A 13,702-nucleotide genomic window follows, 5' to 3' on the forward strand; every position below is an offset into this window, starting at 1 on the left:
TGGGAAACAAAAGTGCAATCTCAGTCTATGAGGCACTGTTTATTGTAGCAGGCAGAGAGGAGGGAACAACAGTTCTGTGTCCTCTGATAATGGATTAATATTAGACTTTTTTCTTTTTTGTTAATATTCTTCTCAGTAATTTTCCTTTTTAGTGTTTTATAGGATGTTTTCCTCATGCTATGTTTTTATGATTTCATTTAGAATTCAGCTATTCAATTATTGATGAGTATAGAGTTATCTTTAGTAGGAGTCTTAGAATCGTACATTGATGCTGTTGTAACTTCTTTCTGGACTACCCTTCAAAGTTAGAAAAACCACTGTAAATACATGTAAATGTAGACAAAGTCCTTTGGTATGGCATACCACACAAATAGTTCACATGGCTAAACATCAGAGCTTTTGTCTGGATGTCGAATGCCTTCCTAAGTCCCATGAGTTAAAAGCTTTGTTCTCAGCATGGAACTACTAAAAGGCCATGGTGCCTTGTGGGCAGCTCTTAGGTCACTGTCGGTGGGACATCCAAGGGAACTGTGATCCCTGGCCCTTTTCTCTTTTGTTTCTCAGCAGTGAGGTGAGCCATCTGACACCCTCAACAGTGTCCCACACCTATGGATGTGCCTGACTGTGGGCTGGAACCTTCGGGATGTGGTGGACATCAACATCTGCTCTTGATCTCAGGCACTTGGCTACAGTGACAGAAAGCTGAGGACCACAGTCAGCAAGGTTTAAAATAAGCAAAAGAGGAAAGAAAAGAAGGTTTTCAGTTGGTTTCTAGACCTTGAAGCCCTTTTGAGAGTTAAGCTATGCAACAGCTTTCCTTATGTGAAGCCAATGTGCACATCAAGTTCCAAGAAACCATGCAAACCGACTCCTAGATTACTAGGCCATAGAAAACATTCCTGGACCCTGAATCCAGCTGAGTCCGATGTTCTCACCTGTGGCAGAGCTCTGATCGCAGGCTCGAGTCCGTGATGCAGTCTCTCACCCTGTCATCTCTGTAGACAGATAAACTCCGTTAACTACAGACACATGCACTTCTGCAGTCACTTATGCTTAACTTTTCTTCAAGTTACAACCAAGCAAATTTAACAAGAGCCAGCTAATTCTGGATTCAGCTCAGACAATGCTATCTTCCAGGGATTTGTTTTGTTTTGTTTGTTTAGCAGGTTGGAGCTGTGTAGCCCTGGTTGGCCTGGAACTCATAACTTCTGTCACAAGCGCTGGGGTTTCAGGAGTGCACCACAACAAGGGCTTTCTTCTTTGCATTCTTCAGCGTCGGGCAGAAGTTAGACATTTGTAGGACTACAGAAAACTAACCCAAATTCATTTGTTTGATACAGTCCTGGTAGAGCTCCAGTCCATTGAGACTGCAGTGATGGGAACTGACTGGGGAGCCACGGTAACCCTGGAGACCACAGTATAGAGTCACTGGTGTGCAGGGCCGAGCTCCTACTTCTTCTGGCTTTGTCTCTTAGTTTCAGAAGAGGTAGAAACCTATGCTGAATTTATTCCTGTGTCAAATGACCTAACACTACTGACCTGGCATAGACGGCCATGAGATACAGAAGTGCTCAGCCTGGCATAGCAGCGCATGCATTCTTGTAATCCACACTCTGGATGCTGAGGCAGGAGGATCAAGAATTCAAAGTCAGCCTGGGACACACAGTAAGACTCATTTTAAAAAAATCTGGGTGTGGTGGTACATGCCTTTAATCTCAGCACTCAAGAAGCAGGGGCAGACAGGTAACTGTGAATTTGAGGCAGGTCTGGTTTACACAGGGAGTTCCAGGATAGCCAGGGCGACACAGTGACCCTGTCTCATTCCCCCGTACACACACAGAGAGAAAAGAAAGTGTTCTGCAAGTCAGAGGATTCTTTGCTGGAATAGCCAACAGAAAGAACATTTCTCAGCACTTTGTGGCTGAGGTAATGCAGCAGTCATGATGGGTAATCAATATATTACTAATGTTTTACTGTTATTATTAACATTTAGATAAATACAGCTAATGTTGGCACTTGGGTTAAATATACATTCTCAGAATATCTTAAGGAACTAGAGATGAGTTATATAGAGATATTTCTTCAGAAAATTTTACTTTCAGATTGTTGTATGGAGCGGCGGGCTGCGTCCCGCAACCCGGCTAGCTTTACCTGAAATAATTACACAGAAACTGTATTCTTTTAAACACTGCCTGGCCCATTAGTTCTAGCCTCTTATTGGCTAGCTCTTACATATTGATCTAACCCATTTTTAATATTCTGTGTAACACCACAAGCTGGCTTACCAGGAAAGATCTTAACCTGCGTCTGTCTGGAGTGGGAGAATCATGGCGACTCCCTGACTCAGCTTCTTTCTCCCAGCATTCTGTTCTGTTTACTCCACCTACCTAATTTTCTGTCCTATTAAAGGGCTGAGGCAGTCTCTTTATTTAACCAATGAAATTAACACAAAACAGAAGACTCTCCCCCATCACTTCCCCTTTTTCTGTTTAAACAAAAAAGAAAAGCTTTCACTTTAACATAGTAAGATTACATATAAAAAAAACAGTTATCAAGCAAGAATTACAGTTAAATTGCCCAGGTAGTCAGTTGTCTCTGTCATTTGTTGCATGTTTTGGATATTTCTCGTTTATTAAGTAATATTAACTCCCTTCTCAGATCTTTGATGGAGTTAAAGATTATATAATTATAGTTACTCTCTACATTATTTAGACTCCTTGAGACAGAATGTTTAGCAAAACTTTTGTTATATGTTTCTTGCTCAATATTGTTTGTTATATTTATTATTTGTTACTATTGTATATAGTTGTATTTGGTTTGGCTCTATCTTATTTAGACAAAAAGGGGAGATGTAGGAGAGACCTTGCTAGCAGGGGGCGGGGTCCCCTGAGGATACTTTTTACTTATAAAGATTGCGGGCATGCTCCCAGCCACCCTTTCTGCTTTTCTTTTCTCCGCAGGAACCTATGGTTCTGTAAGTCTATTTCCCCATTAAAGCTGTATATATTATTACAATCTGTCTACATTCATTTATGCCGCTACATCAGATATTTGCCATATAAACACATTAATATTACAAAAATAAGATTAGTACCAACATAGCACATTAAATGCTTTAGTATAAGTTCATCTAAATGACAATACAAGAGCACTTGAGAAGCACAGGGGAGTCTCATAGACCTCTGTAGATATGGGCAGGAGGCTGGTGCTGTGGGAGCTCCTTCCACTCCTTCAGCCAATAGCCATTGAGATACCAGCCCACTTTCTCTTTAAAAAGCAGTGGCAGCCCTCCGCTCTCTCTCTCTTGCTCCAGCGACTAGACTCCTTTCCTGGCTGTCGTGTAGGATGGTGTTCTGTAAGTTTTTTCCCCTCAAATAAATAACCCTTTGAATCCAAACTGGTGTGGGATTGTTTTGCGCTTTATCTGGCACCCAATGTGGGGCTCGAACCCACGACCCTGAGATTAAGAGTCTCATGCTCTACTGAGTTAGCCAGGCTAGATGGAACAAAGGGGCCCCGCGTCCTCCTATTACAGATTGACACACTCCTGAGGCTCCTGAGAGGAGCTTGCCATTACAAGCACACAGTCTCACACAGCCACCTACAATGCTCCAAGGGACGGTGTCCGTCCATCCTCTTCTGTCTTGCTCAGAGGCATGGCCGGCTCCTCGTTGATCACACTTCTCAGCTCTTGGAGCAGCTGCTTCAGGTCCCTGGTTGGGTCTTCCTTCAGTGTGTTGGTTTTCAGAGAGTGCTGATCAAAACAATGCACACACAAAGACTTAGCTTTTCATGTCTGCAATTATATTCTTATAAAATTAATTCAGCTGCTATACAGAAATTATGGAATAGCAGGATAAATGATGGTTTATTTTGCAGTGCACAAGTCCATTTCAACTACTAGTCATTTAGACAGCACCAAACTTTTATTTGAATAGTACTTGCAATGGTTCTGATGATCCTATTGCCATTCTAAATACAGGACTTTTCAAAGTAAAAATATGATTATTGTAACTGACAGATGGGACAAGTCTTTCTCCTGTCTTCTCTTTTTTTTGTTAAGGGTTAGCACTGGTTTCTGATTATAAGGAATTTATGTCTTCAGAGAAAGCCTAAATTTAAATTGTCCATGTTTTTTCTTGTGTTTTGAAAGTATAAAGAGTTAAACTAAAAATTTTGCCAAGTTACTAACATTTTAACTAGAGGGACTAAAAGTATTTTGGGATTAATAAAATATTAAAAATAGTTTATTAGGAAATGACCTAAAGCCAACAGTTTTTGTCTTGGTGAAGTAGTAAATATTCTGCTATGCTACACTTAGCATGTGATATGCTATGTATTTACCATGTGTGTTGCTTTGTTATATGAAACCTGCTTGTGCTGGGACTAACTGAAGAACTGAATATAATGCAATTAAATAACTTACTTTAATAGTTTTGTTATCATTAATCCCAATGACAATTTTATTTTGTCTTTTCCAAGAAAACAGTGAAGAAAATTTTTTTCATATGAACTCCATTGGATTCTAAGAAAACTGTATAAATCTAAAATCTAGTTGTTGAAAATGCTAGTTATAAACATTATTTTCATAAGTGACTTTTTCCCAACTTAAATTACACCTTATGCCATTTGTTTTATGGATTACATGATTGGTTACTAACATGAGACAGGAAGCTGGCCGTTGACTGGGAGGAGGGTACATTGGAATGAGACCGGGTTCCGGAGGCCGGCTGGAGAAGGCGAGGTTTCATGGAAGGATTAGAGGTGTAGCCAGGGCCCTGAAGCTCCTACAGACAATGCAAAAGCAAGCAAAGCAATGTTAACCCGCAGCTACAAAGAGGTGTGAAATCAATATTGTTTTTTATTCCACAGGCAAAACCTATTATTAAAACTTAAAAATAGAGGAAACTTAAAATATACACACTTCAATATAAAAGCACTTTTTAAAAGAAAACATGTTTTGTCATGTAAATTATTGTACAAAGATTGATCCTTTGGGTCTTTGGGTCACTCGACACCTGTGTGTGTGTGTGTGTGTGTGTGTGTGTGTGTGTGTGTGTGGTTTCCCTTGGGGATTCCCAAGTCACTTCAGGAACATTGTTTCACTTGCTTATTGTCAACTAAAACTAAAGTGTGATGTTTCAATGTTGTTCTCATACAGACTTTATAAATGTAGCAGATGATGTGGACAGTATATTAAATGTAAAATATATAGGGACCTGGGAAGCTGGCTCCGATGGCAGATGGCTCATTGTGCAAGCGTAAGGACTTCAACCCCCAGTACTTGGAATAAGTCAAGTGCAGTGACATGAAGCTGTATTCCCAGAGCTAGGTGGTGGAGAGAGGTGACTCCTGGGGCTTTGCTGGCCCCAGCCTAACCTAGTGAGTTCCAGGTTCAGCGAGAGACCCTGTTGAGAAGTGACTGAGGAAGAACCCTACTATTGACTGCTCATCTCCTCAGTGCTCACTTAAAAATATACAAATGTGTATACACATACACACAAAATATGTACATAAAGAGAATATCAAAGCATATCAAGCATGGGCATTGTTTCTGCTTAAATTATATATGATGAAAAATACCCTTACTTTTACATCCAAAGTGTGCTGAAGTTTCAGACGCACAGACTCTTGCTCCTGGCGCTGTATGATATCTTGGCATTCTGCAAACTGCAAAGATGCCTACAATCAAGCAACCATAGTGGTTTGTCCTCCATTCTTTATGAACTTTTATTTCATTAACCTGTAATGTAGTTTCCATCTCTCTCGTTAGGAAAACCACCACCCACCCCTGGCACACTGCACTCTAACGATCCATCTATCTGCTGCATGCAGCCATGTGGCCTGTCTTATCCAGTGCATCCTCAGCAAACACAAAATCATTAGTAGGAGGGAATGAACAAAGGATGGAATTTGCAAAAAGCTTTATCAAAGCATAAAATTCATATGCTGGGCTTAGAAGCACAGGCCTGTAATCCTAGGACACAAGAGGCAAAACCAGAAAGGTCAAGTAGTTCAGTGCTACCCTGGGCTAAGTTTGGGGCCATATTAAAAAATCCCAAACTACAGCTGAGACCCAGAATGGCATACTTTAAGAAGCAAAGCTGGCACAGTCGGTCACAGATTATTTTATCTAACACAAAGTTCTGGCTTCTTAGGAGTTAATGATCGGTTATGATGGAGTTGTAGGTTTCAGGTTTCTAGTAACAGGAGACAGTTTGATCCCTGTGTAACAAATGATAAACAGTGTCGGGCCTTCTTTCAGCTGTTTTCTACCCACCCGCTCCAGCCCCAACAAGGTGGCACCATCATTTTAATGTGTAAGAGACTGGACTCCAATTGAAGTCCAGATGATTTTGATGGTAGGTTAGGTGCGCATGGAGGCATGTTTACTTAGGTTACTAAGGATAGTGGAGACGTAGTTTATCTACTGCTGCTGCGACTTGTGTTAGCCTATCTTCTGGGGAAAAAGTATACTATTATGGCTCGAGTCTAAAGTGTTCCTCACAGGGCACGGAAGCTTTAGGAGGTGGCCTAGCAGATAGAAAGGTCTCTAGAGAGGGGACCAGCCTTTCCTGACTTTGCTTCACACTTGGCTCCCTGGTGTTGGGGAATATTCTATGCTGCATTTGATTAACTGTGAAGCTGTGATTCTTTGCCTGTCTAAAACACCTGGTGCTCCTAATAAAGAGCTGAACAGCCAATAGCCAGGAAAGGCAGGGCTGGCAGGCAGAGAGAACAAACAGAAGGAGAACAAGGAGCAAATGAGAGAATATGGAGAGGAGGAGACCAGGGGCCAGCCACCCAGCAAGCCAAGGAGAACCAAGTAAAGAAAGGTATACAGAAATAGAGAAAGATAAAGGCCCAAGAGGCAAAAAGTAGGCGGGATAACTTAAGAAAAGCTGGCAAGAAACAAGCCAACCTAAGGTCGGGCATTCATAACTAAGAATAAGCCTCCGTGAGTGATTTATTTGGGAGCTGGGTGGTGGGCCCCTCAAAAAGCTGAAGGAGTAAAACGTCACACACACAACACCCTGGTCTGCCATGAGAGACGGTACGGCCGCCATACTTCCCACTACCATGGGGATCAGAAACACAAAACCGTGAAAGAAAACAAGCCCACTGCTCTTCTGCTAGTTTCGTGACAGCCGTGTAGAGGTGCCGGCTACATATGCAATGGCTGAGGTGTAAATTCAGTCTCCTTCGTCAGTCACAGCTTGCCTCTGTACCGTAAGGTTGGGATATGATGCAAGTTGGTGGTGCAGAACTTCTGCTGAGAGCTATCCCGTCCAGCTGCTATCCAGGTGCTAACCCCTCCGCTCAGTCAGTAACTACCTTGTCAAGAGCGACTTCCATGTTAGCAACCTTCTCCTTCAAGCGGCGTTCTTGAGACCGAAGCACTTCTAGCTCCCCGGCCATCTTGTTTTTCTCTGTTGCCACGGTACTCAACTCCTGGCTGAGCTTACTCTTCTCTTCTTTCAAAAAATGCTTCTCCTACAATTACAGAAGAGAAAGTCACAGAGATAACTGCTGATAAAATTTGGTAAGTGCTGAAGCTAAAACAGCCATCAAAGGAGTCTGAGTTAGACACGTTTTCATCTCTCCTAGTGTTACTGTTTAGGCTCCATAGGTCTCTGGTGACATCTACAAAGTATGAAGCAACCACATATCACAAAAAAATAGTATTTTGGTGCAGTAGAATTGAATAACAGCATACTAAATTTTACTAAAATTTACTTTAAATAATAAGATATTTAAAGAAGGTGCACTTATTTGAAAGTCTCATGGGTTTCAATCTTGCTTCATGGTTGAATATTTATTTTACAAATATCTACTGTAGATTGTGTGACAGAAACAAACAAGACAGACAGCTCTCCCTGAAGTCACCTGTCAGTGTTATTGGTATCAATAAGCTTGTTAATATAATGTCTTTAATATTAAATGACAATGAAATTCAAATTAGTTTTCTCCTCGAGAAAGCACTGGAGACAAATACAACAATAAGGAGTGCTAACTGTCAAGGTGAAGCACAGGCATCACGTCCTCTACTTTATTCCTTTGTATATTATTCATAATGAAAATGTTGGCTATGAATACATCGGAAAGTATTGTCATGGCAACACACTTTGTATTGCTTTTTTTTTTTTTTTTACTTTTCCTGATTTGCTTGGGCAGAAACATCTGTAGAACAGAGGATGGGTTTGTTTTACAAGTCTCCTCTTGTTCTGTCTGAGAGAATTCTCATGAGCTGTGGGGACACTTGTTATATGTGGAGGCAGGCATGGCCTCTGGGGACATATGTTTTATGTAGAGGCAGGCGTGACTGTGGGAACACTTGTTATACATGGAGGCGTGGGCTGTGAGGACATCGCTTTATGTGGGCCAATAGGAGGAAGTAACTTTACAAAGCCCTAATTACCATAAACTGAGAAAAAAGCACTACTTTAGGGTCCCAAGGGGAAATAATGAGGCAGAAGAGAAAAGAATATATTCAGGAAAAGAGAAGAAGAGGAAGAAAATGGGAAAGAAGAGAGGAAAGGGAAACAAGCAGGTACATACAATGAAGGGGGTACGATGTATGCACCTTCCAAAGCATCCCAGCAGCTCACTGTAGATGACAAACCAATAAACTATAAATAATAAATATAAATAACAAATAAAGTAATTAATTTAGTAACTGATTAATTTTACTTATGTCATGTTTAATGGTTTATTTTTATTTTATGTATATTGGTGCTTTGCCTGCATGCGTGTCTGTGTGAGGGTGTAGAACCCCCTGGAACTGGAGTTTACAGACAGGTGTGAGCTGCCGTGTGGGTGCTGGGAATTGAACCCGGGTCCTCTGGAAGAGCAGCCTGTCTCTTACAGTGAGCCATTTCTCCAGCCCCTGTGCATTTCTTTTGCATGTTCACCGCGGTCAGTTCTGTTACAGATATGAAAATGTTATCTGTGTGAAACTGACACTAGAGGTCATCTGAACACAGCACGATTGTCATGTTTGCTACTGAACGTTGACTACTCCGTAACTGTGAACACTCCATCAACCAGTCAGAGCTGTGTAGGAGCACACAAAAAGCCCCCCCAACATGTTCTTCAAACACATGGATCAGTTACGTCAGTTTACCCTAGATTATGAACCACATTTGGTTTTCTACCCCTTCACAATAATATGCAATTTCATGAGTAAATTCCAGTTATCTTTTCAAGATAAAAGACCACATATGCCATAAAATACATATTTCATTTTCTTACCTGGGGACCAAAACAAGGCCTTGCACTTGCTAGATAAGTAGGCTATATCCCTAGCCTAGTGTTGAACAACTTCATATATGTAAATCTGTGTTACCATGGTGTGTGGTGCTCTAGACCCCATTGTTCTTCTAAGTCTGGTAGTATTCATTACACAATTCTTTACAACATCGTTTTTAGGAAGTCATTAGAACAGTATTGATTATACTTTGTTTATGACTCTTTCCTGTCTCTACCAGGAATGTCCCTTTAACCATTTCTACACTTGATACTAGCTATTCTTTAAGATCCTTCTACAGGGCCTAGAGGTGGCTCAGCAGTTTAGAGCACTTGTTGCTCTTTCAGAGGACACAAATTTGGTTCCCAGCACCCACATTGTGGCTCACAACCATCCATAACTCCATTTCCAGAGCATCTGACACTATCTTCTAACTTCTGCACACACATGGCAAATAGGTGGTGAACATACATACACATGTGCAGGTACATTTAAATTTAAAAAGTCCTTCTCTAATGTTCCTTTTGGAAACTTATTACCCTCAGAAATCTCTCCCAACTGTACATCCTATGCTGTGCCCTCTTCTGCCTTGCAATGTGTTAACAAGCAGCTGTGCTGGCTTCTCAGGACAAAGACTCACCTTGTTGGCGCTTGTCACAGCCTCTTCTAAAAACTGCACCTTGCTCTGCAGGGCATCTATCTGACCCCTCTTGGCTGTGATTTGCTTCTGCATGCCCATTGCCACCTTCATAGCTGCGGGAAAGATGCAAGCTGTACACTTTGTACTGTCAGTTATGACAAGACGACAGGTGAGACTCTCTGAGGTCAATTAGACATCATGAGACAAAGTCTACAGGGTAATACAATCATTGCAGTTAGTGCCCGGAGATTCTGAACTAGTGAAATCTATGCAGTGAAGAGTTGTGGTTTCTTTGCTACTGGAGTTAATTTCATTGACTACTATTAGTAACACATTTTCATTGGTAATACTCACACTGAACACATTTATATACAAATAGGAAATACACATAAGAACAGTTATACATGTTTGACCAAGATGATTTTTTTTCCAGAAGCTATTGTCAGGCTGCTCATTCGTTCCCGGCTGCCCAGACCCAAAATAATCAAACAGAAACTATATTATTTGCAATACTGTTTGACCAATAGCTTAAGCATATTTGTAGCTAGCTCTTACATTTTAAACTAACCCACTTCTATTATTTTATATTTTACCACGAGGCTTGTGATTTACTGGCAAGGTTCCGATGCATCTGTCTCCTGTGGTGGCTACATGGCATCCCCCTGACTCTGCCTTCTTTCCGCCTCTATCTGCTTGGAATTTCCTCCTTGCTCTATTCTGCTAAGCTGCTGGATGAAACAGCTTTATTCATTAACCAATGAAAGTAACACATATGCAGAAGGACTTCCCACACCAGAAACCATGTTTAAATATCATTGAAGACATCTACTATTAACAAACTCTCAACAGATTCCCGAGATATCACGGCCCATTCCATTTCATTCTCAGAGTTAACTCACTACAGTCTTCATGATAAAAATGCCACAGAAGCACAGAAATGGTTATTTTCAGAAAAGCTGGGAATGTTTTAATGTTTAAAGATTTATTTCTTTAATTTTATATGTATGAGTTTTTCTGCTCACATTTATGTGTATTTGCCCCATGTATGCCTAGTGCCTGTGGAGGCCAGAAAAGGGTTCAGATCCCCTGGAACTGGAGTCATAGAGGGTTGTGAGCCACCTATGTGAGTTCTCGAATCAGACTCTGGTCCTCTGCAAGAGCAACAAATGCTCTAAACCACTGAGCCATCTCTCCAGCCTCACATGAGAATGTCCCACTGAATCCTTAGGACATGGTAAGCTATTGGAAAGATATGGGAAGGCTGTCTTTACAGAGAATTTTAAAGTAAGAAGACCTTATCTTTTATTTAAAGGTCAGCTGAGAAAATAGGTTACAAACTAATACTGCTTTGAGTTAGGCCTAGCTATAAATTAGAGGTTAAAAAGGAAAATTAAAACATGCTATTTGCTGAAAACAAAACACCAGAAAAACAATGAGACTTTTCATTAAGAACATATTGATGGTTTTTGCCAGGTGTGCTTGGGCATTCCTTTAATCCAGAGGCAAGTGGATCTGAGGCTAGCCTGATCTACATAGCAAATTCCAGGCTAGCCAGAGCTACATAGCGAGATCCTGTCTTTAAAAAAAGTTCTCATAATAATCTGCCAAAATCAGGGTCTATGAAGATCTCCTGAGTAAATTGGGGGCATGGGGACCATGGAAGAGGGCAGAAGGGGGAGGGGAGGAAGGAAGGGGAATGGAGAAAAATATACAGCTCAATAAAAACAGTAAAAAAAAATCAGGGTCTATAATCCAGAGGTATATGCACTGTTTTTTAAAAATAATTTTAGTTTTTTGAAAATTTCTTACATTTACATAATGACTTTTTTATCATATCCATTCAGAATTACTTCCAACTCGCTGGAGAGGCTCCCACTGCATCCTCCCTTCACCCTCAGACAGGGTCGTGTGCGTCCCAGACTAGCCAAAGATGACCTTGAACTTCTAATTCCCTGTTTCCACCTCCTCAGTACTGGTAATTTAGGGGTCTGCCATCAGGCCCAATTTATTTGGTGCTGGGGATTTGAACCTAGGGCTTCATGCTGCTAAGTAAACACTGTACCAAATGAGCTATATACCAAGGTCAACTGTTAATTAACTGATTTATTAGTATATCAGATACTGCCATCATTTGCTCATCACTTTGAAAAGTTCTGGTCTATTAAGTAGATTATGGTTATACTTCAAAGGTAATCTCATTTTTTTAATGTTAAGCTGATTTTGCTCAATAAAAACAAATATTTGAATGTAAATACAAAGATTACATAGGTAATTAATAATCATAACCTACTGGAATGGTGGGGTGACAGAATAGACCCGAAAGGCATCCTTCAACATCCTTTCCAAATGTCATTCTCTTAGCATTAATCAGCAAAGAGCCAAACTGCCGAAAACCCAGAATCCTTTAGAATTGTGGCTCCTCCATGCACAGAGCAGTACAATCCCTGGGTCACTCTGATCTGGGGCTATGTGCTGCCAGAGTCGGGGTGGTGGCACAGATTATTTTTAAGTATTTTTTTTTAAAGAAAACAAACTATCTTTTTTCATTTTACATACCAATCCCAGTTCCCATCCCCCCCTTGTCAGTTTACTCTTACATGATACATGCATGGTCAGCTCACTCTTATATGATATAGGCGTGTCAGTTTACTCTTACATGGCACGTGTGTGGTCAGTATGGCCAGCAAGTGGAAAGGTAACAAGTGTGATAATAACCTCTTATCTAGTAGTTCTATTACCAAATCTCATCTCGGTTTTATCAGAGAAGAATCAAGAACTGACAATCAGCCACTCACCTACAATTAATGTAAACAACCTACATGTAAACCAGGAGGCTGACTGAAAACTATCAGAGGCTTACATTTCTACCCTTAAACAAGGGGAGACGGTGAGGCTCATTAGAAGTTATGGGAATAGCTCTGGCTTCAGACATGTCAGGGACAGAAGCACATGGCAATTTCCCTTACAACACTGTAGAAGTCCTGCTTCCTAACGCCTGTCGCTAATGCCTCTGTGTGTTTCTCTCATTCCCTGGTGCTGTGAAGAGGTGGGAGACAGTACATCCAGACTTGTGTTCTAACAAATCTAGGCGATGGAATTCAAAGCAGAGGGGAGTGGAGCAGAGCATACCATGGCCATCGGAGCCCTCCATGGTCCTCAGGGTATTCCTTGTTTGCTCCAGCTCAGACTGCGCAGACTTCAATTGCATCTTTAGTTTGTTTGTAGTAGTTTCCATTTCTTCACTTTTGTTTCGGAAATTCCTTTTCAAAACTTCATAGTCCTCTATATAACATAATAACCAATATTTGTAATTAATAACCATAGCATCTTAGAGGCTGAAAGAAAACTCGCTCTGATCAGCCCTCATTTGTGTGAGACACAGTACAGGTATCTGCTGTGCTTTGCTTTTAGCAACTCCTCCTCTACCTACCTTCCTTCAGTGCTTCTCCCCAGCTTTTGTAACTAGCCCACCTTTGTTGCAGGATATTTGATCACACTGTGAAACCCCAGACCGTGTTAATAACATCAAGCATGGATGGGGGCAGAGCCAGCAACTAGTTGATGGGAATTAGCCTTTGAGAGTACAGGAAGCCATAGAGGAGCCAGGAAGATGGATAGAGACACGTACAGGAAGGCGTAGGGAGGGATTTAGAGTTTTGTGGTCTTTTTGTTTTGGGACCAATGGAGAGACGCTCTCTTAGTGGGTCTCTGGCCAAAAAGGAAGCTCATCTGGTTGCTTCTTGGTCTCTCTGAGCTAGCATGTTTTTATCCCAATATCTGACTATAGCAGTCTAGTATTTGTGTTTTAATAAATA

The 13,702-nt window shown here is 41.1% G+C and overlaps 1 protein-coding gene across 1 annotated transcript in view; it reads right to left on the minus strand.

Moving 5' to 3' along the window:
- The window catches only part of Ccdc158 (coiled-coil domain containing 158), a 63,919-nt gene that overhangs the window by 18,689 nt on the left and 31,528 nt on the right, over positions 1 to 13,702 (minus strand). Inside the window, exons 12-19 of the mRNA XM_026785029.1 lie at positions 13,359 to 13,383; positions 13,017 to 13,169; positions 9,888 to 10,000; positions 7,336 to 7,494; positions 5,590 to 5,682; positions 4,662 to 4,787; positions 3,606 to 3,754; positions 936 to 995 (exon numbers count right to left, since the gene is read on the minus strand). Of these exons, the coding sequence (XP_026640830.1) occupies positions 936 to 995; positions 3,606 to 3,754; positions 4,662 to 4,787; positions 5,590 to 5,682; positions 7,336 to 7,494; positions 9,888 to 10,000; positions 13,017 to 13,169; positions 13,359 to 13,383 (878 nt within the window). The remainder of the gene's footprint in view (positions 1 to 935; positions 996 to 3,605; positions 3,755 to 4,661; positions 4,788 to 5,589; positions 5,683 to 7,335; positions 7,495 to 9,887; positions 10,001 to 13,016; positions 13,170 to 13,358; positions 13,384 to 13,702) is intronic.

Source organism: Microtus ochrogaster, linkage group LG1 (genome assembly GCF_000317375.1).
Source record: "Microtus ochrogaster isolate Prairie Vole_2 linkage group LG1, MicOch1.0, whole genome shotgun sequence".
Taxonomy (NCBI): Eukaryota; Metazoa; Chordata; class Mammalia; order Rodentia; family Cricetidae; genus Microtus; species Microtus ochrogaster.